Below are 27,969 nucleotides of genomic sequence, written 5' to 3'. Positions count from 1 at the left end.
GTGTGTCTCAGTCTCTGGTATGTTGGAGCATGAGACCATCCAGGGTGTGTCGGGGGTTAAGCCGACCGGTCTGCGTAAACGGACATCGAGCATCGCTGACGAGGGAACCTACACACTGGAATCCATCTTACGCCAGCTCAGCGCTTTCCACTCCACCATGTGTCAGCACGGCACCGACCCTGAACTCATCAAACAGGTGTGTGCACGTGTGTGTGTGCACGCGTGTGTGTGCATGTGTCTGATCCTGTGTGTGTGCATGTGTCTGACCCTGGTGCTTGGTTGTGTTCTGACCCCCAGGTTGTGAAGCAGCAGTTCTACATCATTGGAGCTGTGACTCTCAACAATCTGCTACTGCGGAAAGACATGTGCTCCTGGAGCAAGGGCATGCAGATCAGGTAGGTTCAGAGAGGGTGTAATGTGTATTAGTATGTATAGACAGACAGTGTCTAATGTGTGTATAGTGTGTGTGTGTGTGTGTGTGTAACGTATATAATGTGTTTGTACCAGGTATAACGTGAGTCAGCTGGAGGAGTGGCTGCGTGACAAGTCTCTGATGCTGTGTGGAGCCAAGGAGACTCTGGAGCCTCTGATTCAGGCTGCTCAGCTTCTGCAAGTCAAGAAGAAGACGGACGAAGACGCCGAGGCCATCTGCTCCATGTGCAACAGCCTCTCCACATCTCAGGTAACCAATCACAGCTCACTATACTGCTCATGTACTAAACTAACCAATTAGAGCCCTTTCTACCGCTCATGTACTTAACTAGCCAATAACAGCCCTCTCTACCGCTCAGGTACTAAACTAGCCAATCACAGCCCTCTACCGCTCAGGTACTGAACTAACCAATCCCAGCCCTCAGGTACTCAACTGACCAATCAAGCCCAATCACTGCGGAGAATGGGACAGGGGATCAAATCAAATCAAGAAGCCTTTTGGACCTAGACTTGGCGCTCCGGTACCGCTTGCCATGCGGTAGCAGAGAGAACAGTCTATGACTAGGGTGACTGGAGTCTTTGACAGTTGAGTTAATAGTTCAAGGTCAACTAATGAAGTTTGTATCTGTCTTTCTGTGTTCCCAGATTGTGAAGGTGTTGAACCTGTACACTCCAGTCAACGAGTTTGAAGAGAGGGTGTCTGTTACCTTCATACGAACCATACAGGTAAGACCCGTCTGTCTGTCTGTCTGTCTGTCTGTCTGTCTGTCTGTCTGTCTGTCTGTCTGTCTGTCTGTCTGTCTGTCTGTCTGTCTGTCTGTCTGTCTGCATATAAATAACTGCAACTAATGTGTATATTCTCTCTCTCCCTCTCCCTCTCCTTCCCTCCCTCTCTGTATCGCCCTCTCTGTATCTCCCTCTCTCTCTTTCTGTCTCTATCTCCCTGTCCTTCCCTCCCTCTCCCTCTCCCTCTCCTTCCCTCCCTCTTTGTATCTCCCTCTCTGTATCTCCCTCTCTCTCTTTCTGTCTCTCTCTCCCTGTCCTTCTCTCTCTCTCTCTCTCTCTCTCTCTCTCTCTCTCTCTCTCTCTCTCTCTCTCTCTCTCTCTCTCTCTCTCTCTCTCTCTCTCTCTCTCTCTCTCTCTCTCTCTCTCTCTCTCTCTCTCTCTCTCTCTCTCTCTCTCTCTCTCTGTCAGACTCGTTTGCGGGACCGGTGTGAGACTCCTCAGCTGTTGATGGACACTAAGATCATCTACCCCGTCACCTTCCCTTTCAACCCCTCCTCTTTGGCCCTGGAGACTATCCAAATACCAGGCTCCCTCAACCTAGCCTTCCTTACCCGCGTCTAACACACACACACACACACATATATGATTAATAGATAAGCTATACATAGGTACACATGCATTCACATGCATACACAAACCATTCGCTTCCTAACGCATCCAAACACTTACATACAGTACACACACAACGTGTACACACACACACACGCTCAGCTTCCACCATTCGGTAGTTTTTACGTCAGTAGTTGAAAGCCCATCCTCCTCCGCATATACAAATGCTAAACTCTAAGAGAATGCACTGCTACAGGCCACCTTTTTCTCCTATCTTACCCCCTTTTACTGGAGCTACACAGACCACATAGAACCCCATTTAAGACCTAGTACCATGTTCCCCCAGTCCTCTCTTTTCTCCTCTGTGTTCTCTTCTCAGTAGTGTAGTGTTTTCTAGCAGTCCGGTTCTCCCATAGGAATGTATTACGGTACACTAAAGCTAGCTGTCCAGGGCTAGCATCACAGCTAGCTAGCTCCTTCAGCTAAACTCAGCTAGCATCTGTTGTGTTATAATAGGATGCTAACGCTAGCGCTTCTACAGTTAGCATAGCTAGCATTAGATAGTTCTGTTTTGATGTGATGCTAAAGCTAGCTAGCGCTTCTACAGTTAGCTAGCTAGCATCACTTCTGAGTACATTGTTGTCAACTCACCCACTGAACACAGTCAAGCCAAGTGCAGTACCCATTGTCTGTACCATACTTCTTATACATATATAAATACATATAAATATTAATATATATATATATATCACGCTAGGGTATTTTATTTATTGCATTTATTCCGCTCCCTTCCCTAAAATACGTTTTTCTTTGCAGACAGAAAACATAGATACCATAGACAGGTAGACCTATCTCTCCAACTTTCCAGGCCGGAGAGAAGTATGGACATGAAAGACGACTAGAGTCCTATAGTATTATAATGATATTTATGTCGATAGCAGATTAACTATGTAGTATCATTTAATTAGCGCTATTTAATGTAGGTTTTTATTTGTTTAGCTCACAATGTATTGTGCTTTAAGATCTCTCTGCCGTAGCTTTGTCGTGTGTAACCTGCTTCTCTAGTAGATCTGCACTTTATCACCGCTGCACGAGAGGTTGAAATAGATAGAGGATTAGACTGGAACAGAGGTTGAAATAGAGGATTAAACTGGAACAGAGGTTGATATAGAGGATTAGACTGGAACAGAAGTTGATATAGAGGATTAGATTGGAACAGAGGTTGATATAGAGGATTAGACTGGAACAGAGGTTGATATAGAGGATTAGACTGGAACAGAGGTTGATATAGAGGATTAGACTGGAACAGAAGTTGATATAGAAGATTAGATTGGAACAAAGGTTGATATAGAGGATTAGACTGGAACAGAGGTTGATATAGAGGATTAGACTGGAACAGAAGTTAATATAGATGATTAGATTGGAACAAAGGTTGATATAGAGGATTCGACTGGAACAGAGGTTGAAATAGATAGACTTGCAGTAGATGGTTAGATTGGACGAGTAGTTTAGATAGGTATGGGTATAGAGGGATCAAACTAGCAGGTTTAGACAGCTTCAGCTATTGTACTTGCTTCTCCACTTTAAGTAAGTAGTGTCATTCCAACCCCTACTGAGGACTCACACACACACACTAATGACTGTTGTTAAAAACAGAAGCACACTGGATCCTACATATCCACTACCACATCGTTTCCCAAACTATTGGTCGCGGCCCCATGTTGGGGTCGCCAGATTTGAAAATGGGGTAACCCCGGGGTTACGTTAGTAACTTCCGGTAGCCGCTAGATTGTAATAAACAGAGCGGTTTCTGTTTTCTTCTGGCAAATGTGGCTCTATCTTGTGAACGGTTTAAGCTACAAAATATTATGACCCCATCATGAAAGATAAGACTCTCAGGAACACGTATGTGTCTTCTGTTTCCCTCTACAATGGCCACAAGCCTCCTTAGAACAGAGTGGACAAGACCAGGCACTACATCAGACTGGGGGGAGAACAACTTCATCAATGATGATGTTATTTTCTACACAGAAGATCATACAAAATTATTGCCTGATGATCTTCTGAACTTCCCAATACCTTTCTGATGCTTTCCAGTCACTTCAAACCATACTTCCTGCAGATTGAAAAACTGCCAAAGGTACTGTCAGACTGATTTGTAATAGACTGTCTACATGGTGGAGTCGTGATTTTAAAAAAAATCAAAACATCTAAATAAAAAGTTTGGGAACCCCTGCACTACCAACTTCTACATATCTTCACTTCTAAATATCTTCATGTCCTCACCCCACCACTCTCTCTGCTCAACTCCCTATAGGTTATGATGAACAAGATCTATAGGTATTACTTTCAGTATTGTGTGTAACTAAACCTGGTTATCACTGAGCCGGTCTAACAGTCAGTCTGTTTTATTGTAGTTGCTCTTGTAATCCATTGGATTTAGACCCAATATCAACCATGTCTTGAATGTTTTTCCCTACAGCATGTATGATAATGCTGTCATGCCAGCTTTACTCCAGAAACTAAATCACTGCTTTCTAGACAAACTATTACACACCTTGGCTACAGTCTCTACTCTAACCTACTCTAACTCTTACCCCCTTCTTTCATTCCCTACTAACCTACTTTAACTCTTACAACTCCTTCACTGTCTCCCCAACCCCCTCTTCACTGTGTCCCAACATCAGACAAGTCTGTTTTCATGGCTCTACTTTTAGCGAAAGCAGCCATGTTGTTACTCAGCACCAGATAGTGACCAGGAGAGGGCGACATTAGACACTAACTCACATGACTGTGGTTTCTATAGAACCAGACGTTCTTCTAGATGTTCTATAGAGTGGAAGACGATCTACTAACATTCTAATCACTACTACTAAGGCTGAGGGATAGAAAGGACAGAAATACATTCATCATCATATCATCGTTGCCTCTCTTCCTTACTTGTGCCATCAGTGTTCACCTATACCCTATCTGCCCATTAACTATATTTAACCATCAACCTTATTGTTTAACCATCAACTTTATTTTACTGTGAACCTTATTATTTACCGTGACCTTTATTTGCCTGCCAACCCTGACCCCATGACCTTTGACCTTTGTTCCCTGGCCTATAGAGAGACACATGACTCAGAAAAACATATTATTATTACTATCATTGATGTAGGAGTCAAGTTCATGTTTAAACTTGTTTTGTGGTGCAATTTAATTAATATAAATTAATTAATATTCATATTTATTATTGGGACCACCATGAGTGTATTGTATAAAAATTAAAAATTGCCTTTTTGTTACATTTTTGCAGCGTTGCATTTTAATGAAGGATTTTTAGGAATAGGTGATAGGTTGTGCAACATGTGTATAGTGATACCAGATCTAAAATGCATATCTGCAACTTGGACGATACTGGAAAACGATACCGGCAATACTCCAGGTTTTACTCTTGTGAATGTTTTAGAGCTGTTGTTGATCATAACAATAGGATGACTTCATTGTTACTCATGTTTTGGACAAAGCCTTACATATGATTTTAAAACACAATCATCTCCTGTCATTGTCTCTGTTTGTGTCAGTCCGTCTGTTACACAACTACTGTTTTAAAAAGTAACATTATTATTATTATTGAGTGTTTTGATAAGTTGTCCTTGGATCCTTTTTTCGAAGGCTGGGATGGAAGGATTGTTCTGCTTTCTGTCTAGATGCACTTTTTGAAATATTTACTGAACAAGTTTAATAAACGCTGATAAAGTTAGCTCTGTCTGCCCTTAACATATCTGATATTATTATCATTTCTTTGTGATCATCATTGAGGTTTATGTTCCTTCAGAGAGGTCATATAGCTGTGGTCATTTACACAGTAGAAGGCTATAGTCTTTGTGAGTATCCCAAACGGCACCATATTCACTATATAGTGCACAACTTTTGACCAGGGCCCATAGGGAATAGGGTGCCATTTAGTACAGTAAGGGAAAAAAGTATTTGATCCCCTGCTGATTTTGTAAGTTTGCCCACCGACAAAGACATGATCAGTCTATAATTTTAAATGGTAGGTTTATTTGAACAGTGAGAGACAGAATAACAACAAAAAAATCCAGAAAAACGCATGTCAAAAATGTTATAAATTGATTTGCATTTTAATGAGGGAAATAAGTATTTGACCCCTCTGCAAAACATGACTTAGTACTTGGTGGCAAAACCGTTGTTGGCAATCACAGAGGTCAGACGTTTCTTGTAGTTGGCCACCAGGTTTGCACACATCTCAGGAGGGATTTTGTCCCACTCCTCTTTGCAGATCTTCTCCAAGTCATTAAGGTTTCGAGGCTGACGTTTGGCAACTCGAACCTTCAGCTCCCTCCACAGATTTTCTATGGGATTAAGATCTGGAGACTGGCTAGGCCACTCCAGGACCTTTAATGTGCTTCTTCTTGAGCCACTCCTTTGTTGCCTTGGCCGTGTGTTTTGGGTCATTGTCATGCTGGAATACCCATCCACGACCCATTTTCAATGCCCTGGCAGAGGGAAGGAGGTTCTCCCTCAAGATTTGACGGTACATGGCCCCGTCCATCGTCCCTTTGATGCAGTGAAGTTGTCCTGTCCCCTTAGCAGAAAAACACCCCAAAAGCATAATGTTTCCACCTCCATGTTTGACGGTGGGGATGGTGTTCTTGGGGTCATAGGCAGCATTCCTCCTCCTCCAAACACGGCGAGTTGAGTTGAGTTGATGCCAAAGAGCTCGATTTTGGTCTCATCTGACCACAACACTTTCACCCAGTTCTCCTCTGAATCATTCAGATGTTCATTGGCAAACTTCAGACGGCCCTGTATATGTGCTTTATTGAGCAGGGGGACCTTGCGGGCGCTGCAGGATTTCAGTCCTTCACGGCGTAGTGTGTTACCAATTGTTTTCTTGGTGACTATGGTCCCAGCTGCCTTGAGATCATTGACAAGATCCTCCCGTGTAGTTCTAGGCTGATTCCTCACCGTTCTCATGATCATTGCAACTCCACGAGGTGAGATCTTGCATGGAGCCCCAGGCCGAGGGAGATTGACAGTTCTTTTGTGTTTCTTCCATTTGCGAATAATCGCACCAACTGTTGTCACCTTCTCACCAAGCTGCTTGGCGATGGTCTTGTAGCCCATTCCAGCCTTGTGTAGGTCTACAATCTTGTCCCTGACATCCTTGGAGAGCTATTTGGTCTTGGTGGAGAGTTTGGAATCTGATTGATTGATTGCTGCTGTGGACAGGTGTCTTTTTAGACAGGTAACAAACTGAGATTAGGAGCACTCCCTTTAAGAGTGTGCTCCTAATCTCAGCTCGTTACCTGTATAAAAGACACCTGGGAGCCAGAAATATTTCTGATTGAGAGGGGGTCAAATACTTATTTCCCTCATTAAAATGCAAATCAATTTATAACATTTTTGACATACGTTTTTCTGGATTTTTTTGTTGTTATTCTGTCTCACTGTTCAAATAAACCTACCATTAAAATTATAGACTGATCATTTCTTTGTCAGTGGGCAAACGTACAAAATCAGCAGGGGATCAAATACTTTTTCCCCTCACTGTATGTACCCTTAGTCCATTTCTATGATTAGCCCTCTTTAAGCAGTGTGGATGGACCACTCTTCCCCCCTCTCTCCTTCCCCTTATAGTGTCCCACTCTGTACATGCCCTGTGCCTCAGACAGGCTTGTTCATGTAGTCAGTCTGTGGTACGACCAGTCTTCACTTCATTTGAGATAAACATCTCCAGATGGTTCTTAAAATAGATACTTAATATCTCCCTTTTATGGTTTTGACAATTGAGGTCAATGCTAAAGTATCATATTTCATGACATCATCACTAACCGACGCATCTCATTGTTCTAATGATCTAAAGACATCATACAGTCCACCTGTGGTAGAGATGCTGAACTCTGCTCTTCTCCTCTTCATCTCCTCTCTTCTATTCGCTTCTTTCTCCTCTCCTCTCGAGTCCCATGTGTACATCAGGAGAACTGGACTGTGTGTATAATTCCTGGTAGCTGTACTTGTGAATGTGTTCACCATTAAGAAACTTGGAATAAGTTTAAATTGTCAAACTCTGTAAAAGACAAATAAAGGAATTCAGCACTGTAAATATTTGTTTATTTTTTTTGTCCAAAGCGAAAGGCAAGCTGTGGTCATGAATGGATTATGAAAATATAGCAGTTATTATAATATTGTATTACTTATAAACATTCTGCCATGGAATTTTAGCTTTTAAGTTTAAAACCTAATGTTAAACAGTTAATATTGAATACGTTATAACGTTAACTATTTCTGCCTTCAGACCGTCCAGTGACTAGCTGACAGGTCTGAACAGGTAATACAGCCCTTATTAACAACATATCTAGGATCAGATAACCTTTACCACCAACAATAACATTTGCCATTAGAGAATGAGAAACAATCTGACCTTGGACCAGTGATTACGGACAGCTTCTACCCAGTCCTAATACCCTGGCCTTCGTCCCAAATGGCACTCTATTCCCTTTGTAGTGCACTACTTTTGACCAGGACACTACTTTTGACCAGGCCATAGGGTTCTGGACATAAGAAGTGCACTTTATAGGGGATATGGTGCCATTTGGGACGTAGCCCTGGTCTGTGTACCTGGTCTGTGTACCTGAGGGTATTACTGTGGCGCGGTCAAAGCCCTTGGTAAGTAGCTTAGTGTTCCCTCTCTGTCCCTGGCCTCCAATCCTCTAACTAACCTAGGAAAACACTCTCCTCAGGATAGCATACCGTCTGACAGACAGACCAACTTCCCTCACTAGGTAAGAACTATATTATATGTTTGTTATCTTGATGTCATGCAGTTGTGTTGGAAACAGTTGGTAAACTATTTCTTTTTTAAGGTCAGTCAATCCAGAAAATGTCAAGAACTTTTAAAGTTTCTTTAAGTGCAGTTGCAAAAACCATGAAGCGCTATGATGAAACTAGCTCTCATGAGTTACCTCTGCTTCAGAGGATAAATTCATTAGAGATAACTGCACCTCAGATTGCAGGCCAAATAAATGCTTCACAGGGTTCAAGTAACAGATACATCTCAACATCAACTGTTCAGAGGAGACTGCCTGAATCAGGCCTTCATGGTCGAATTGCTGCCAAGAAACCACTACTACAGGACACCAATAAGAAGAAGAGACTTGCTTGGGCCAAGAAACACGAGCAATGGACATTAGACAGGTGGAAATCTGTCCTTTGGTCTGATGAGTCCAAATTTGAGATTTTTGGTTCCAACCGCCGTGTCTTTGTGAGATGCAGAGTAGGTGAACGGATGATCTCCGCATGCGTGGTTCCCACCGTGAAGCATGGAGGAGGTGTGATGGTGTGGGGGTGCTTTGCTGGTGACACTGTCTGTGATTTATTTAGAATTCAAGGCACACTTAACCAGCATGGCTACCACAGCATTCTGCAGCGATACGCCATCCCATCTGGTTTGCGCTTATGGGACTATCATTTGTTTTTCAACAGGACAATGACCCAAAACACACCTCCAGGCTGTGTAAGGGCAATTTTACCAATAAACTGTTGGAAAAGCATTCCTCATTAAGCTGGTTGAGAGAATGCCAAGAGTGTGCAAAGCTGTCATCAAGGCAAAGGGTGGCTACTTTGAAGAATATAAAATATAAATAATATTCTGATTTGTTTAACACTTTTTTACAAATCTCCGCTGTTGAAAACGAAATGTTAGTCTAAAAGAAATGTGAGATAATGTCTAGATGCTTTTTATAGTGGAGATCAAGTTTATAAGTTGCCTGGTTGGGCTGATGAGACAATTGATTGCGGAGACAGTTGATTGCGCAGTCAGATGGAACAGAGTAAATAGGCATTTTAACGTCAGATTTAGCCGGTGGCAATTTGTGGAATAGACACCGACTGGAATGCGGTTTTAACCAATCAGCATTCAGGATTAGATACACCCGTTGTATAATTCTACAGTGTGTATATCTCCACCCTTTTGTATCTGTTACAGCCAGCAATGTATTTATACAGTATTTGTCTATCAGATTGTGGTTATCTATCTGTTCTATTTCTACAGTGTGTATATTGCAGGTCATTATATATCTGTTCTATTTCTACAGTGTGTATATTGCAGGATATTATCTGTTCTATTTCTACACTGTGTATATTGCAGGTCCATATCCAGCTCTGTGTGTCTATGATTCATTCCCCAGACTATCACTATCAGTGGCAGTTACCTATCCCAACCATTATACACAATGTATAATAATTTACATCCAAGTGTGTGTGTGTGCGTCTCCCAAAATAGGCCTACTGCTCTCTCCTTCTCTGAGCAGGATCAGGCAGGAGGGAGATTACCCACTGCTTATCCTCAATACAATTGGCAGCACACACACACCTACACACACACTCACTCCCTCTCTCTCATTCTCTCCTCTCGCTCTGTCTCTTATTCACTATCTCTAGCTAACTGACTCACACATACACACATTCTCTCTCTCCATCTCTTTTTCTCTTTCTCACTCACACACACAAAATAGCAATGCTTCCTTCAGGTGAATCGATAACAGTGTGTGTGTGTGTGTGTGTGTGTGTGTGTTATCTCTCATACCTGAATGTTAACGTTGTGTTCCTCTTCTCCCCTATACAGGTGTGTGGTTAACCAGCTGCAGCCATGTGTGACCAGACGTTTGTGGCCATCACCTTCGGGCCGTGTGATAGCTGCTCGGAGAACCGCCCCTTGATGAACCTGTACATCAAGACTGAACCCATCAACTACTGCTCACTATGCATGGAGATTGTACGTCCCTTAACCCCTGACCTCTAACCTCTGAGTCTAACCCATCTAACTGCTCCATCCAGGACCTATACAATCCTTTAAGATCTTCACAAATGCCCAGGGGTTAGGGGTAGATTTGAGATTCTTTATGTATTTTTAGGGGGTTGGAGAGGGCCCCCTCTGAGAATGCAGCCTCCCTATCTGTCTGATATACAGTAGCAGAGAGCCTCTTTCAGAACGCACACACATACACACTCACACCATGCCTGGATGAATTCACCACCTCATCTTATCTGTACTCCCTTCTCTCTGGCAGCTCATCCACACTGATAGCAACCTTGTCTTTCACTTCTCTAAACAGCAATAGGCCTACTATAGGTGCAAATACACTTTTTAAAGGGAAAACACATACATTTCAACAAGTAAACTCATTGCAATGTGGTTCAATAAAATAAGGAAACTGTGCTTTTCCTGTAAAGTGTTTAAATTAATATTATTAGAGAAAAAAATAGGCTATATTTAGTGAAATTACTACCAAAGACAGTCATAGTGGCATCTCTGGGGCGAGAAAGACAGATATAGAAAGAGGGAGAGAGAGAAAGAGGTAGAGACTTGCCTGAGAGCAAGTGAGAGAAGAGACAGGGAAAGAGGGGGAGAGAAGGAGAACGTCAGCGCGGCAGCAGCATCAGGGGCATATTCATTAGTCCAAACAGTTGCAAAACGTAACGTTTTGGAAGTAAAACGAGAGTTTATATTGGACAAATTCAGGTAGGTCTCTCTCCGTTTCGTTCCGTTTGCTTCCGTTTAAGAAACGTTTTGCAACAGAATTGGCGTAATGAATACGCCCCAGCTGTAGGAAAGCAGACAGCCGCCTTGACAGGCGCAGCCAGTGCGCGACTAAAAACATGGTCTTGCCGGTCCCTTTTCTTTCCTTTCCCCGGTTCCCTTCTTTTGTTCCTCCTCTCCTCTAAAGATGGCGTGCCAGGGCCTTGCGAGCGGCGAAACTCTGAAGTCGCTGAAGGCGGAGAGCGAGACGCTGAGGAAGAAGCTCGAGGAGGAGCGGAAGAAGCTGCACGATGTGGAGTGTGAGTGTTTAATGGGAGGGAGGGAGAGGGGCCTCGCGATGCGCTAAATGTTTACCGACTGTACCCCAAACATGTTGCGCTGAAACTGTTATTATATCCGATATGTAAGGTCCATTATTGCAGAGATTTGCCCGTGGCTATGAAACCGCATTAGATATGCTACCAGAATATAGTTAATATAGTGCATTGCAGGAAGGTTCTCCTGCAACAGGGTGATCAAAAAAGATCCTATTTATTAATTTACACGACAATTCATTGTCATTACTGGAGTTTTTAACTGTGTGTGTGTGTGTAGTGGAGAAGGTAGCTGAGAAGGCAGAAGCTCTGGGTGAGTTAAACATGAAGACTAGGAGGACACTGAAGGGCCATGGTAACAAGGTGCTCTGTATGGACTGGTGCAAAGACAAACGACGCATTGTCAGCTCCTCACAGGTATACATACACACACGCTATCCCAAACTTTAGGCCTGAACAGCTCCCCTCTCCCCCTATTCTCCCTCCCCTTTCTCTCCTCCCTCTCCACCCTCTCCCCCTCGCCCTCTAGCCTTCCGTCCTCCTTCTATTCTACTGTAATTAGTGTGTTTTAGTCACAGCCCTGTCCATGGCGCTGAACTCCCTGACACCCAACTTTCATCCATTACTCTTCCCTCCTCCCCCCTCCCTCATCCCTTATTTATTCCTCCCTCCTCCCCTCTTCATTCCTCCCTCCCTTCTTCCCTCCTCTCCCTCTCTCCTCCCCTCTTCATTCCTCCCTCCCTTCTTCCCTCCTCTCCCTCTCTCCTCCCCTCTTCATTCCTCCCTCTCTCCTCCCCTCCTCTCCCTCTCTCCTCCCCTCTTCATTCCTCCCTCCCTTCTTCCCTCCTCTCCCTCTCTCCTCCCCTCTTCATTCCTCCCTCCCTTCTTCCCTCCTCTCCCTCTCTCCTCCCCTCTTCATTCCTCCCTCCCTTCTTCCCTCCTCTCCCTCTCTCCTCCCCTCCTCTCCCTCTCTCCTCCCCTCTTCATTCCTCCCTCCCTTCCTCCCTCCTCTCCCTCTCTCCTCCCCTCTTCATTCCTCCCTCCCTTCTTCCCTCCTCCCCCTCTCTCCTCCCGTCTTCATTCCTCCCTCCCTTCTTCCCTCCTCCCCCTCTCTCCTCCCGTCTTCATTCCTCCCTCCCTTCTTCCCTCCTCCCGTCTTCATTCTTCCCTCCCACCTCCCCTCTTCCTCCCTCCCACCTCCCTTCTTCATTTCTCCCTCCCTCCCTGCCTCCTCCATTCTCAGACACACTGAACATGTTATTCTCACCAGGCATTTAATGGTAATCTCTCCCTGTATGTCCATGTGATCTGTATGCTTCTTTTCCTTGTCTTCTGTCTACCAGGATGGGAAGGTTATCGTGTGGGATGCTTTCACCACCAATAAGGTTAGTAAAAGCAGCCTGAGTGTGTGAGTGCGCTAATGGCTGCCTAATCCAGTCCCATGGTGGAGCAGTCTTAACCAGGCTGCTAAGAGCATAGTTCCATTAACACTAGAGAGTGGAGTGAGTGTGCTTATTTACGTTAATGTATATGCACAATGTGTTCTAGGAACATGCAGTGACCATGCCGACTACGTGGGTGATGGCGTGTGCCTACGCCCCCTCTGGCTGTGCCATCGCCTGTGGGTGGGTCTGACCCTAACCTCTGACCTTTAACCCCTTAGCCCCAAGAAAAGTATTGGCTTGATGCTAAAGTATTGGCTTGAGGGCTTGATGTTAAAGTAAAGGCCAACAAATATCTCTCTCCTCTGTCTGTCTCTCTGTCTGACAGGGGATTGGATAATAAGTGTTCGGTGTACCCTCTCTCATTGGACAAGGACGAGAACTTGGCGGCTAAGAAGAAGTCGGTTGCCATGCACACCAACTACCTGTCCGGCTGCACATTCACCAACTCTGACATGCAGGTTAGGGACTAGACACATGCACGCACACCCACACACGCACACACACAGACACAAACACACTCAGACACAGGCGCACACAACACAACGAGGAGAGAGGGAGAAGGAAATCGATTTGAGATTTTCAGAACAAGGAGGTGAGAATGGATAGAGAGAGGGAGGAATAGAGGGAAGATAATATTAGATGGAGGATATAAGGCTGTTAATAATTCATCTCTGCTAGACAGAGAGGAACTGTTGAGAATGATAGGGGGATGAGGAAGAGGAGAGGAGAGGGTGATGAGAGAGAAGGTGATGAGAGAGAGAGATGGCCCTCCATTATGAGTGTATTACTAGACATTAAGAGGCCTTTATCTGTCAGAGCTGAAAACTCATACCTACGGGCACACGCTCACAATATCTGTCTACCTAATGTACTGGGGTCTGTTAGTGGCTGTTGCTGCCTGTGTGCGTGTGGACGGGGTGAACGTGGGGTGGTGTTTGTGTGTTTGCCTGTGTGTGTGTCAAGCTTGCGCTCTCGAGAGAGAGAAAGAAAGAGTGGAGGAGATGTAGAGGAAGAGATAGAAGTGGTCAAGAGTTTTAAGTGCCACATCTGTGAGGAGAGGGACCTGTAAAGAGGAAGCTGTAATATAATACAGGAAACACACAGAGACAGACACATCTCCTCTCCTCTAACAGGAATAAAGCACAGGGCTGTGGAGAGTTGAGACTACATTGTCCCAGTCAGTCTCAGTTCAGTCTCAGTTTCATATCTTTATTGTCTGATGGGGATGTTTCATATCTTTGTCTGACTGACAGGGGGATGTTTCATATCTTCCGTTTGGTTCTGTTTGCTTCCTAGTGAATATACAGTTAGCACATTTGGTTCCTTGGAAGTTGTGGGAACATGTGATTTTGGTTTCACATTGGTTGTGAGAATGAAGCCATACATTTCCTGACCGTTAAAACTGAAAAAATGTCAACGTTTTGAGAACAGAAATAAAAATGTGTCCTGTTCTGGGAATGTTCATTTTTAGGTTGCAGGGAGGTTGTGAGAATGTTTTACTTTGGTTCCTTGAACGTTTTCCTGGGAGGTTTTATTAACACTCTGAGAATATACATTATTATTATAATTCGAACTTAATTATAGGTTATTTGGAGGTTTTTGAATAACTTCCTCTGAATGTTTCAATAAGACGTTTAATAACACTGCTAGCTTATTTGGGGTTAACTTTTTTGACGTCCAAGCATGAATGGACACTTGGAAATTAATTTCCTTAGGCATTAATCAAGCAAATACATTTATTTTGTGTGACACGGCATCAGTGAGAATTGAACCTATAATCTTCTGTTCTCTGTCCATGGAATTAGTCCACTGCGCCACCAGGATGGCGCTAGCATGCCATGTTGTTTCACACATACAAAGCTGTTAATTTGTGTCTATTCAAACAGACCCCATTTCAAAGGAAACAAGCACTCATTAAGATCAGGTGTGGCCAATTAATGGGCGCGGCCAAAACACCTGAACACAATTAACAAGAGGATAGAGAGAGTTTTGTTGATGCTAAGAACAGAATGTATATGTTTTTGAATAGCATTCTTAGCATGTTCTCTGAATGTTACAAAAGTTTTCTGGTGGTTTTTATGGAAAGTTTTATTAACGTTCTCTGAACAATTTGAGAACATTACTTTAAATAGAACCAATAAGGAAACCTGTAGGAAACGTTATGCTGAAGTACTGAAATTCCCACAGAAGAACGTTGTTTCTTAACGTTCTCAGAACTATTTGAGAACATTCCCAATGTCAAGAACATTACCAAAATTGAAATGAAATGCAACCATGTTTGAACTTTTAGGAAACTTTCTGTTAAAGTAATGAAATACCAAGAAAATATAATTTTTTTGTTAAGTTCCTTAAATGTGCTGAGAATGTTCAAAGCCAAGCAACTATCCTGCACCGTTCACAGAAAGTTGTGGGAAGGTTGTATGCAAAATAATCATAGGACAACCACTCTCTCACCAAGCTCTAAGAAACATATGGTTCTCAGAACGTTGTACGCTAGCTGGGTACACCCCAGTAGTTAAGCTCTGTGGAATGGACATAGATTACAGTGGCTTGCGAAAGTATTCACCCCCCTTGGCATTTTTCCTATTTTGTTGCCTTACAACCTGGAATTTAAATTGATTTTTTGGGGGTTTGTATCATTTGATTTACACAATATGCCTACCACTTTGAAGATGCAAAATATATTTTATTGTGAAACAAATAAGACAAAAAAACAGAACTTGAGCCTGCATAACTATTCACCCCCCCCCCCACACAAAGTCAATACTTTGTAGAGCCACCTTTTGCAGCAATTACAGCTGCAAGTCTCTTGGGGAATGTCTCTATAAGCTAGGCACATCTAGCCACTGGGATTTTTGCCCATTCTTCAAGGCAAAACTGCTCCAGCTCCTTCAAGTTGGATGAGTTCCGCTGGTGTACAGCAATCTTTAAGTCATACCACAGATTCTCAATTGGATTAAGGTCTGAGCTTTGACTAGGCCATTCCAAGACATTTAAATGTGTCCTCTTAAACCACTCGAGTGTTGCTTTAGCAGTATGCTTAGGGTCATTGTCCTGCTGGAAGGTGAACCTCCGTCCCAGTCTCAAATCTCTGGAAGACTGAAACAAGTTTCCCTCAAGAATTTCCCTGTATTTAGCGCCATCCATCATTCCTTCAATTCTGACCAGTTTCCCAGTCCCTGCCGATGAAAAACATCCCCACAGCATGATGCTGCCACCACAATGGGGATGGTGTTCTCGGGGTGATGAGAGGTGTTGGGTTTGCGCCAGACATAGCGTTTTCCTTGATGCCCAAAAAGCTCAATTTTAGTCTCATCTGACCAGAGTACCTTCTTCCATATGTTTGGGGAGTCTCCCACATGCCTTTTGGCGAACACTAAATGTGTTTGCTTATTTTTTTGTACAGCTTAAAGTAGTCCTATGGACAGATACTCCAATCTCCGCTGTGGAGCTTTGCAGCTCCTTCAGGGTTATATTTGGTCTCTGTTGCCTCTCTGATTAATGCCCTCCTTGCCTGGTCCGTGAGTTTTGGTAGGCGGCCCTCTCTTGGCAGGTTTGTTGTGGTGCCATATTATTTCAATTTTTTAATAATGGATTTAATGGTGCTCCGTGGGATGTTCAAAGTGTCTGATATTTTTTTATAACCCAACCCTGATCTGTACTTCTCCACAACTTTGTCCCTGACCTGTTTGGAGAGTTCCTTGGTCTTCATTGTGCCGCTTGCTTGGTGGTGCCCCTTGCTTAGTGGTGTTGCAGACTCTGGGGCCTTTCAGAACAGGTGTGTGTATATATACTGACATTATGTGACAGATCATGTGACACTTAGATTGCACACAGGTGGACTTTATTTAACTAATTAAGTGACTTCTGAAGGTAATTGGTTGCACCAGATCTTATTTAGGGGCTTCATAGCAAAGGGGGTGAATACAGTGAGGGGAAAAAGTATGTCAAAAATGTTATAAATTTATTTGCATTTTAATGAGGGAAATAAGTATTTGACCCCTCTGCAAAACATTACTTAGTATTTGGTGGCAAAACCCCTGTTGGCAATCACAGAGGTCAGACGTTTCTTGTAGTTGACCACCAGGTTTGCACACATCTCAGGAGGGATTTTGTTCCACTCCTCTTTGCAGATCTTCTCCAAGTCATTAAGGTTTCAAGGCTGACGTTTGGCAACTCGAACCTTCAGCTCCCTCCACAGTTTTTCTATGGGATAAAGTTCTGGAGACTGGCTAGGCCACTCCAGGACCTTAATGTGCTTCTTCTTGAGCCACTCCTTTATTGCCTTGGCCGTGTGTTTTGGGTCATTGTCATGCTGGAATACCCATCCACGACCCATTTTCAATGCCCTGGCTGAGGGAAGGAGGTTCTCACCCAAGATTTGACGGTACATGGCCCTGTCCATCGTCCCTTTGATGTGGTGAAGTTGTCCTGTTCCCTTAGCAGAAAAACACCCCCAAAGCATAATGTTTCCACCTCCATGTTTGACGGTGGGGATGGTGTTCTTGGGGTCATAGGCAGCATTCCTCCTCCTCCAAACACGGCGAGTTGAGTTGATGCCAAAGAGCTCGATTTTGGTCTCATCTGACCACAACACTTTCACCCAGTTCTCCTCTGAATCATTCAGATGTTCATTGGCAAACTTCAGACGGCCCTGTATATGTGCTTTCTTGAGCAGGGGGACCTTGCGGGCGCTGCAGGATTTCAGTCCTTCACGGCATAGTGTGTTACCAATTATTTTCTTGGTGACTATGGTCCCAGCTGCCTTGAGATCATTGACAAGATCCTCCCATGTAGTTCTGGGCTGATTCCTCACCGTTCTCTTGATCATTGCAACTCCACGAGATGAGATCTTGCATGGAGCCCCAGGCCGAGGGAGATTGACAGTTATTTTGTGTTTCTTCCATTTGCGAATAATCACCCACCAACTGTTGTCACCTTCTCACCAAGCTGCTTGGCGATGGTCTTGTAGCCCATTCCAGCCTTGTGTAGGTCTACAATCTTGTCCCTGACATCCTTGGAGAGCTCTTTGGTCTTGGCCATGGTGGAGAGTTTGGAATCTGATTGATTGATTGCTTCTGTGGACAGGTGTCTTTTATACAGGTAACAAGCTGAGATTAGGAGCACTCCCTTTAAGAGTGTGCTCCTAATCTCAGCTTAATACCTGAATAAAAGACACCTGGAAGCCAGAAATCATTCTGATTGAGAGGGGGTCAAATACTTATTTCCCTCATTAAAATGCAAATCAATTTATACGATTTTGGATATGCGTTTTTCTGTCTCTCACTGTTCAAATAAACCTACCATTAATTATAGACTGATCATTTCTTTGTCAGTGGGCAAACGTGCAAAATCAGCAGGGGATCAAATACTTTTTTCCCTCACTGTACATATGCACGCACCACTTTTCCGTTATTTATTTTTTTGAATTTTTTAAAATAAGTTATTTTTTTCATTTCACTTCACCGATTTTGACTATTTTGTGTTTGCCCATTTTACATTAAATCCAAATAAAAATCCATTTAAATTACAGTGTTGACTTCTCTCTTAGTGGTAAGATGTGGACAAAAGTCATCAACTATTTGACAAATAATACCAATTTTTATTAGCTTCCTCTAAACAGAGACTAGAGTCAACTAAACATGCATTGGTTCCCCGATCGTGAACAGATTTACAATTATGCTGTTGGACATTTACTGGTGTTGTTGTGCTGTTATTATTGGATGTTGTTGTCCCAGGCAATACTTTCCCATCTTCACTTTGCCTCTTTCACTTTCTTTCTTACCGGGTGTGATGATGCAATAGATATACTGCCATGGCCTTGATAACCGTGAAGGGATTTTATTTGATCTTATCTGATTTCGTGTGTAGGCCGAGACTGGAGTTATTTTTTTCATTTCACTTCACCGATTTTGACTATTTTGTGTTTGCCCATTTTACATTAAATCCAAATAAAAATCCATTTAAATTACAGGTTGTAATGCAACAAAATAGGAAAACGCCAAGGGCGATGAATACTTTTGTAAGGCACTGTAGTTATATTACCCCAAACTACCACAAAAGGGTAGGAGGATCACACATTGCCCCATGTTTAGGAATACATCATAGTGTGTGTTTCAATATTCTGACAAACTGTTTGTGTGTTTGCTTGTGCGTGTGTGTCCATGCGTGCATGTGTGCGCGTTGCATGCGTGCGTATGTGTAGATCCTGACGTCCAGTGGTGACGGTACCAGTGCGCTGTGGGATGTGGAGAGTGGTCAGCTGTTGCAGAGTTTCCACGGTCACTCTGCTGATGTCCTCACTCTGGACCTCGCCCCCTCTGAGACTGGAAACACCTTCGTCTCCGGGGTCTCTGTCTGTCTGTCTGTCTGTCTGTCTGTCTGTCTGTCTGTCTGTCTCTCTTTCTGTCTCTCTCTCTCTCTCTCTTTCTGTCTCTCTCTCTCTCTTTCTCTCTCTCTCTCTCTCTCTCTCTCTCTCTCTCTCTCTCTCTCTCTCTCTCTCTCTCTCTCTCTTCTCTCCCCCCTCCCCTAACCTGTCTGTGTGTTCGTTCCAGGGTTCTGATAAGAAGGCTAACGTTTGGGACTTGCGCTCAGGGCAGAACGTCCAGTCGTTTGATACCCACGACTCTGACATCAACTGTGTCAAGTAAGTAGCAGGATCCACATCAACCCTTTATACAGCCTCACTGTCTACAGATCTCCTATCTTTATAGTATCCACATAATCTCTACAGTACAGCATCCATCGACCCTAAACCTAACCCTTCATACAGCTTAGTGCCCATGTCATCCTCTTTAGTCCTCTCACTCTCTCTCTTTCTCTCTCTCGCGCTCTCTTGCTCGCTCTCTTTCTCTCTCTCGCTCTCTCTCTCTCTCTCTTTCTCACTCTCGCTCGCTCTCTTTCTCTCTCCAGGTACTACCCCAGTGGCGATGCTTTTGCCTCTGCTTCTGACGACTCTACAGTGAGTTTATAACACACTTATACACCCTACTTAGTACACTACTCTTGAGCAAAGCCACATAGTTGCCACTAAAAAGCTGTAATCAAAGGTAGTGCACTATAAAGGGAATATGGTGACACTTGAGAGATGATTTACCTTTGATGTGATTATGTGTGTTGTGTGTGGCAGTCGGACAGTCTGTCTCAATAACACCATTGATTTAATCGATTATCTCAGAGAGATTATGTTATCTTACTGTGATGTCACTGGTCAAAGACCACTCTTTTCTTTGACCACATCATACAGTACATGTGTCAAAGCATCCCACTGTTTTACATTACTACACAGGTTTGTATTGTTTTGAGAAGTGTTATTCGGGCCAAGGAGCAAAAATGCAATACATTACAATATAACTTTATTGTACCTCATGGGAAAATTACAATGTGACTTTATTGTCTCTCATGAGGAAAAATGCTGGGCCTTTGAGTTCACAACACAGAATTAAACTAGCATGTGATGGGTTAAAAAATAAATATATTTTTTAATGTCCCATTGATTGTGTGTGTGTGTTCCAGTGCCGTCTGTTTGATCTCAGGGCTGATCGTGAGGTGTCCATCTACTCCAAAGACAGCATCATATTTGGAGCCGCCAGTGTTGACTTCTCTCTTAGTGGTAAGATGTGGACAAAAGTCATCAACTATTTGACAAATAATACCTATTTTTATTAGCTTCCTCTAAACAGAGACTAGAGTCAACTAAACATGCATTGGTCCCCCAATCGTGAACAGATTTACAATTATGCTGTTGGACATTTACTGGTGTTGTTGTGCTGTTATTATTGGATGTTGTTGTCCCAGGCAATACTTTCCCATCTTCACTTTGCCTCTTTCACTTTCTTTCTTACCGGGTGTGATGATGCAATAGATATACTGCCATGGCCTTGATAACCGTGAAGGGATTTTATTTGATCTTATCTGATTTTGTGTGTAGGCCGAGACTGGATTATACCCCCAAAAAACGTTAATTCTCTGTGTGTTATATGATTGTAGCGGTACAAAGTATTTTGTTTTTATATGGCTGTATAAAGATTAAAGTTAATTATCAAACTTGTGATAGAGATCATACTTCAGCCAAGATGGGGAATTTAATCCACTCTGCCATCTGGAGTTTTGCTACATTTGACCACCCACTGTATTCCATGGAATTTAGAGCTGATTTATTATTCATTCTATTAGCCTCTGTCAAATGCACTTTAAACTGTAATAAATCTGTTCTGTGATATCCTCTAGCTAATATTCTAGAATCTCTCTCTCTCTCTCTCAGGTCGTCTGTTGTTTGCTGGCTATAATGACTACACCATCAACGTGTGGGACGTCCTGAAGGGGACCAGAGTAGCCATCCTGTTTGGTCATGAAAACAGAGTCAGCTCACTCAGAGTCTCTCCTGATGGAACCGCTTTCTGCTCTGGGTCCTGGGACAACACTCTACGGGTGAGACACGAGAGAGAGAGAGGGGTAGGGGGGTCGGAAGGGAGATTAAACAAGGAGGGACAACACCTTATGGGCTAGAGAGAGGGGGAGAGTTTGTGGTAAACCCTGGTTCTGCAGAGTCATGCATCAGATAATCCCCACATCACAATAATCTAGTACATACTTCTGTTTTCCTCTGTAGCCACAATATATGACATGGAAACCACCCACTGAGAGATACTGTAGTAGTTGTTCTTCATTAATGTCTGTGGAAGTACAGTAACACAGCATTAGTGTTCCCTCTGGTGATCTCACTTACATTTGACATTTTAGTCATTTTAGCATTTTAGGATTCTCCATCTCCCCAAAAATCTGACTCCTATCAAGGTTTCTTCCTTCCAGGGAGTTTTTCGTTGCCACTATGCTGCTGCTTGCTCTTTGGGGTCTAGACCGGGTTACTGTAATGTACTTTTTGTGTTGTTGTTCAAATGTCTTAATGAATACAATGTGATTTACTGATGTTCTGTGCTCTTTCTCTAACAGATATGGGCCTAGAGCTGCTGTGATGTCATCAGAGCGAGACCGAACCGCTGGAAGTCAGGGGTCAGAGGTTAAGGGTCAGGACCAGAGTCATGTGACCAGTAGACCCAGAGTGCCCCTGGAGCACACACTGCCGCAGAAAGAGTCTGCCTATAGAAACTCTATTAAGTTACACACACACAATAATAAACTATCTAGGTTTGGCTCCCAGAAACTATTTATTTGATTGAAGTTGGACTATACCAAATGCTCATCAGGTCAATGTTTATACACCCTAGTCCCCCTTTAAACCCCTGTTACCTGCTTCACAGTCTGTAGTTTACCAGTCAGTCAGTCTGCCCAGAGTCTAACAATCGCTCAGATCGAAAGTGCAATACTACTGTTATATACAATCAGACCATAGACTGTGGTTAGCCAGAGAGGGAGAAAGAGGGAGTGTTTGAAATATTGTTAATTTGTAATCATAGTGTTCTTCTTGTGAAATAAATACATGTTATTTAAATGATTGATGAATGGTGTGTTAAAAGTGTGTTTTATGCTATGGTTATGATGATGATGATAGTATGGAGACTGTGGTATTTCCATTACATCTGATTCTCTTCTAGCGGAAGAAAATACAATTCAGGGAAATGCCATTTTTTGTGACGTTCTTGGTGAGGCGGAACCGACAGTATAAAGAATGGCGAGAGGCTGGTGAGGGGGAAATACCGTTGACGACAGCGATCTTCCTTCTTCCGTTTGTACTTGGAGAAAGCAGTCTGATCGCTGGGAGGGTGAGATTTTGAAAAACCTTTTTCTACCTATTCTACATATTTTTTTCTTCAACTCCAACTATTCTTGTATACGTTAGTAAAGCTTCGGTTTTATAAACTTTGAGTGAATGGATCGATGCGGTTTGATATACTGACGTTGTTCGCTTCCCCGGTTTCTCTGGTCCTTTGTGTGTCAATATTCATTGACAGATCCAGCTACGCTAGTTAGCTATCAGCTGCTAGCCAGAAACGGCTAACGTTCGCGAGAAGGCTTTCTTACTCATATCCAAACCAAGACTGGTTGTCTATTTTCCAATGTTGATGTTGACAAAAAAATGTAAAACAATCCAACCACTTAACGTTAGCTAGATATCTAACTTAGCTGGCTACAGTAGCTAGATTGGGATTTATCATTGTGTGATGATTTGCCTGCGATTTGACAGTCAAGCTAGCAAGTACAAAGATGTCCGTTTTCAAGTCAATTCAGTTGGCTTTATACAGTAGCTAGCTAACGTATTAGCTCTAGCTACAACCTTGTTTCCTTCATGACACGTCCTGAATCATTCCAGCCTGCAAGGGCTCTTAAGTTAGACTTTACTGGCTTGCTCACATAGCCAGTTATTTAGCTAACCAACGGTTTACCTTTCTACCTACTGATTAGTTCAAGCAGGCCTCAGACTAGACATTACATGTTAACCTCAAGTCACTGTGCTGCTTGCATCATATTGCTATGTGGTCTATGCAGCTCATTGGGAAACTTAGCTTTGTTTTCTTTTGAATACAAGCCTCTTCTTGGTATTGCACACAGGATGTCACCTCTTGGGGTTAGATTGAGGTTGTTTCCAATAGACCATGTTGGATGGGTTGTGGAAAGAAGCCTGCTGTATAATATCTTACCTTTAGGCCTAACTATATGAATATTGATGATGTTTCCTTTTGAGTCTAGACCCTGTAGTACAGGGTGGGAAAAATGTACTGCATGTGATAATGTACTGGTCATGTTTGAGCATAATGTATTGATAATGTTTCCTGTATATACCATGTCATGCTGGCTGTGAGAAAATCGGTGGTTGTAGCAGAAGACCTTTCTGATATATAGGCTATAGATAATGTATTAACTGTATGTGATGATAATGTATATCTTCCTGTAGACCATGTCATGCGGGCTGTGGAAAGAAACCCTGGCTGTAGCAGAGGACTACCTGTCTGTCTGCAGTATCGTCCCTGCCAGTGGGTCCCAGAAAGCCCCGCCCCCTCCTCCTCCCAGCGAATCGGCTGCAGCCATGCGACGCCTGGCCCGGGACATGGAGGCCCAGCACCAGGCCCGCTTCCACACCCTGGCACACAGCTTCCTGTGCCAGTGCGGGCCGGACCCCTGCACCTGTCTGAGGAGGGTGATGGAGGAGCTGGTGGGAGACGGACAGATGAACTGGGGGAGGGTGGTCTCTCTGTTCACCTTCACTGGGGTGCTGGTCAGAGAACTACAGGGAGAGGACACTGACCAGGGGAATGGGATGGGGCTGGGGGGGAAGGAGAGCTGCAGGGCGCTGGCGGAGACCATAGCAGACTACCTAGGAGAAGAGAAGAGTGACTGGATGCTGCAGAACAAAGGCTGGGTAGGTTTGAGCAGTGAGCATCACACACACATGCGCTTATGGACACGTGCACACACACACACACACAGAGGATAATTGACTAAGCTGGTGGGAATTAGATATGGGAATCTGGGCTCATATCAGCAGCACTAGTCCTCTCTGTCAAGTTAAAAGAAGCAGTTGGACAATGATACATTCTATAGTCATAATAATGTCTATGATTCAGACACATTCTATATTGTCATGATAATGTCTATGATTCAGACACATTCTATATTGTCATGATAATGTCTATGATTCAGACACATTCTATATTGTCATGATAATGTCTATGATTCAGACACATTCTATATTGTCATAATAATGTCTATGATTCAGACACCTTGTGGCTTCTTGCTATGTGGCTGCTGCTTGCTGTGTTTATGTCAATTAGAGAGTGGCGTCAGCCAAGAATGTCTGGAATGTGTGTCTGTGCTACCAAGATGATGTTCAGGTCTAACCCAGGAATGACTGTTCAACACACAGGCTTTTTATGCTACACGAAATGTGACAATATTGGGGGACAGTTTCCTGGACACAGATTAAGTCTAGGGGCGGCAGGTAACCTAGCGGTTAAGAGCGTTGGGCCAGTAACGGGAAGGTCGCTTGTTCGAATCCCCCGAGATGACTAGGTGAAAAGTCTGTGCCCTTGAGCAAGGCACTTAACCTTAATTCCTCCTGTAAGTCGCTCTGGATAAGAGCGTCTACTAAATGACTTAAATGACTGTAAAGGTTAAATATAGGCCTAGTTCTGGACTAAAGAGCAAGTTCAATGGAGAATTCCCATTAGAAAATGATTGATCTGTGTCTGGGAAACTGGCCCTAAGGTTTTTTTTAATGCTTATTAGAAATGGGTCTTTGATTTGTAATGTGTTACATATCAGTAGGATGTTATAAGTGTGTCACAGTAGATTATACATGTCAATACACTCAGGGGTTTTACTGTGGTGTGGATTATAAACCCTGGTAGTCTGAGAGGTCAGAGATCTACCTGTCACTTAAAAGAGGAGGGTTTGTACAAGGTAGCCACACAGCCAGTATAGTCATATAAAGTGGATCAGGGGTAGTGGGGTTACTGGGGTACTCCAAAACAACATAGGACTGTAGTGCTGTGAAGAACTGGGGTAGCAACAAGCACAGCTGCAGCTCCATTTGTTGACTGCTTTTGTGAATTAACCACACCCCCCTCCTCTAGCCAGCTGGTCCCAACAGCCATATGTACTGTCTCTAACGTAACACTCTAGTGACCTCCAAGCACACAACAATCATTAATACTCAAATACTAGTCTGGATCAGTACAACAAAATAAGGACAGACGAACACAACCACCTGGGTCTGGATCAGTACATCAACTAGACTGATGAACACAACCACATTTTGAAATGGGCCTTACTAATCACAACGCAGGTCTGTTATAGCAGGGACTAGGGACTGTCCACAGGCAGCTGTCTCTGTCTGAAAACATGAGAGGAAATGGGGCTTTTTGAGCAGTATTGAACTAAAACACTTTCTTGACTTCCTTATTTTGACCTCTAGCCTGGTCCTTTGATACACTGTTGTGCCTTGAATACGTACGTGTTCAATAAAATATATGGATCTAACCCTAACCCTCTCCGCTCTCTTCTAGGAGGGCTTCTGTAAGTTCTTCCACACAGCAAGAGAGGTGAAACAGGACTTGTCCATGAAGACTGCTCTGTTTGCTGCCGCTGGCATGGGCATCGCAGGGTTAACCTTCCTCCTGGTCCGCTAACACACAGCACCTGCTGCATCATCAGTCTCATTTCAAAGTAATGACAGTGTGGTAGGTCTTTAATGGGTTAAATGGTGTCACAACAGGGGCGAAACAGTGTCTTGAAAATGGAGGGGGGAGAGAGAGAATAGTGGTTGGGACATGTCCCCCTTCACCCCCGGTGAATTATGTCACATTGAAGCAGGATTCCATTACATGGTTTAGTTGTTTCATTCGTTCAACCATCAACTGAATGTTTCCACATCTTTCAGCCCCGCAGTAATACCTTCAACTATTACCAACTCTATTATTCAGTCATACCTGGAGATTGTAACACAACAAACTAAATGCCTTCTGAAATGATGGAGTATGTGAATATTATTAGTTTGCATATCTTTCCCCTGTTATGTTATTAAAATGTTGTATTTTGTCAAAGCGAGCGCACAGGGACCACATGTTGTGTTGACCACAACTGGACCACTATGGTTGGTAGCATTCTGTTCGACCGTGCAGCTACATAGATGACCATTTTGATGTTGATGGCCGCTTCCCTAATGGCGACTTCTTCCTTATATCAGGGGTATCCAAGCCTGAAGTTTCCAAGTAGTCCTGGTTTTCTGTTCTACCTGATAAATAATTGCACCCAACTGGTGTCTCAGGTCTAAAGCCGTCCCTAGTAAGAGGGGAAGAATGAAAATGAACAGTTGAACTGGCCTGGTGGTCCAGATTTCAATATCCCTGCCCTATATAGGAATGGGGTGCCATTTGGGACGAACCCCATCATTTTGTCCATTGGTTTAGTGTCCTGTCTTAAATGTATTAATGTCTCTTGCCTTTCTACTTCAAATGTGTGTGTGTGTGTGTGGCAAGAAGCCTTTTTTAGTGTAATAAACATATACATTAATATATTATATTTATATGAAATAAAAATGTAAACAGTGGCCATCTTTGAATTGACACTTGGCAGATTTCATTGTTAATTTTTAGTTTTGACCTATTTTCTCTGTCTCGTCATGTTAAACATCTATGGTTTACAACAGGGTTATTCTACTCCAGGCCCGGCAGTCCACAGTACTGCTTGATTATTTTCTACCTGGTAATTGATTGTCACTGATTGGCCAGAGAGCCTACATACATCCCGCCTCCCGTCTCTGATTAGAAGGAGAGAATGAAAACCAGAAGTGTTTAGGTCCTCCAGGCCTGCAGTTGAATATCCTTGGTATGTCTATGTATGTTTCTGTCTCTGTCTTACAGACAGTGGTGCTACAGTGTGATATGATATTACAGACATCATGTCTGCCTCACCTTAGACCAATTAACTAGACATGCACTGCATCCCAAATGGCACCCTATTCCCTACAGGGCATTACTTTTATTTATTTGTCTTTTTCTAAATAAAAAGTTGCAATCATTGAGTTACAGTTCTGTCTTTTGTTAAAACAGAGTGAGTGAGACTGCAGGATAGTGAAGACACTGATATCCCAGGAGTCCTTTTGGTTTTACTTTGACACACCCCATGTAAACCACGACACACACACTCCACTATGGCATCAGGACTCCTTTTGAGTGCTCTGTTCTTGTTACTGTCACTTAAGTGCTTAGTTTGTGTGTGTGTGTTTATCAGCCTACACACTGCCCCTCTCCTCCCCCATCATAGTCTTGTCGAGGCAGGCCTTGTGCTCCACATCTTGTCTCTCCGATACGCTTCTCAGAATCGTCAGAAATAAAAGCGCTGACTTGTATCCTGTTACACAAATGCAGCTACCGCTATTTTAGACACACGCACATCTAATGGAACTCAGCACTTTGGTCTCAGTCCCATACAAAGC

At 43.3% G+C, this 27,969-nt stretch overlaps 3 protein-coding genes across 3 annotated transcripts in view; all 3 read left to right on the top strand.

The window, feature by feature from the left end:
• The window catches only part of LOC311120274 (unconventional myosin-Va-like), a 50,213-nt gene extending 45,830 nt beyond the window's left edge, over positions 1–4,383 (top strand). The window contains exons 37-41 of the mRNA XM_084194903.1: positions 12–196; positions 298–395; positions 508–682; positions 1,078–1,158; positions 1,627–4,383. Of these exons, the coding sequence (XP_084051029.1) occupies positions 12–196; positions 298–395; positions 508–682; positions 1,078–1,158; positions 1,627–1,779 (692 nt within the window). The 3' untranslated portion in view covers positions 1,780–4,383. The remainder of the gene's footprint in view (positions 1–11; positions 197–297; positions 396–507; positions 683–1,077; positions 1,159–1,626) is intronic.
• Positions 4,384–10,426: 6,043 nt separating this feature from the next.
• On the top strand, positions 10,427–22,530 carry LOC311120254 (guanine nucleotide-binding protein subunit beta-5b; the record flags this gene model as incomplete). The annotated part of the gene is made up of 12 exons (XM_084194876.1): positions 10,427–10,552; positions 11,505–11,616; positions 11,912–12,048; positions 12,975–13,016; positions 13,180–13,256; positions 13,402–13,534; positions 19,282–19,425; positions 19,631–19,722; positions 19,989–20,037; positions 20,592–20,688; positions 21,340–21,506; positions 22,029–22,530. 12 exons carry the CDS (start codon positions 10,427–10,429, stop codon positions 22,038–22,040), a joined length of 1,188 nt encoding a protein of 395 aa, XP_084051002.1. The 3' UTR covers positions 22,041–22,530.
• Positions 22,531–22,639: 109 nt separating this feature from the next.
• On the top strand, positions 22,640–27,097 carry LOC311120255 (anti-apoptotic protein NR13-like). The gene is made up of 3 exons (XM_084194877.1): positions 22,640–22,798; positions 23,929–24,393; positions 26,039–27,097. Exons 1-3 carry the CDS (start codon positions 22,655–22,657, stop codon positions 26,159–26,161), a joined length of 732 nt encoding a protein of 243 aa, XP_084051003.1. The 5' UTR covers positions 22,640–22,654; the 3' UTR covers positions 26,162–27,097.
• Positions 27,098–27,969: the final 872 nt, after the last annotated feature.

The sequence above is a fragment of the Coregonus lavaretus genome (genome assembly GCF_964263955.1).
Source record: "Coregonus lavaretus genome assembly, contig: HAP1_SCAFFOLD_161, whole genome shotgun sequence".
Taxonomy (NCBI): domain Eukaryota; kingdom Metazoa; phylum Chordata; class Actinopteri; order Salmoniformes; family Salmonidae; genus Coregonus; species Coregonus lavaretus.
The sequence above is the reverse complement of the archived record's forward strand: the minus strand, read 5'-3'. Positions and strand labels throughout refer to the sequence as shown.

Bases quoted from the DNA above. Each gene is read 5' to 3' on its own strand.
- LOC311120255 (XM_084194877.1), top strand. From the start codon at position 22,655: ATGCCATTTTTTGTGACGTTCTTGGTGAGGCGGAACCGACAGTATAAA. The intron at 22,799-23,928 runs GTGAGATTTTGA...ATCTTCCTGTAG, and splicing joins GCAGTCTGATCGCTGGGAGG to ACCATGTCATGCGGGCTGTG. The intron at 24,394-26,038 runs GTAGGTTTGAGC...GCTCTCTTCTAG, and splicing joins TGCTGCAGAACAAAGGCTGG to GAGGGCTTCTGTAAGTTCTT.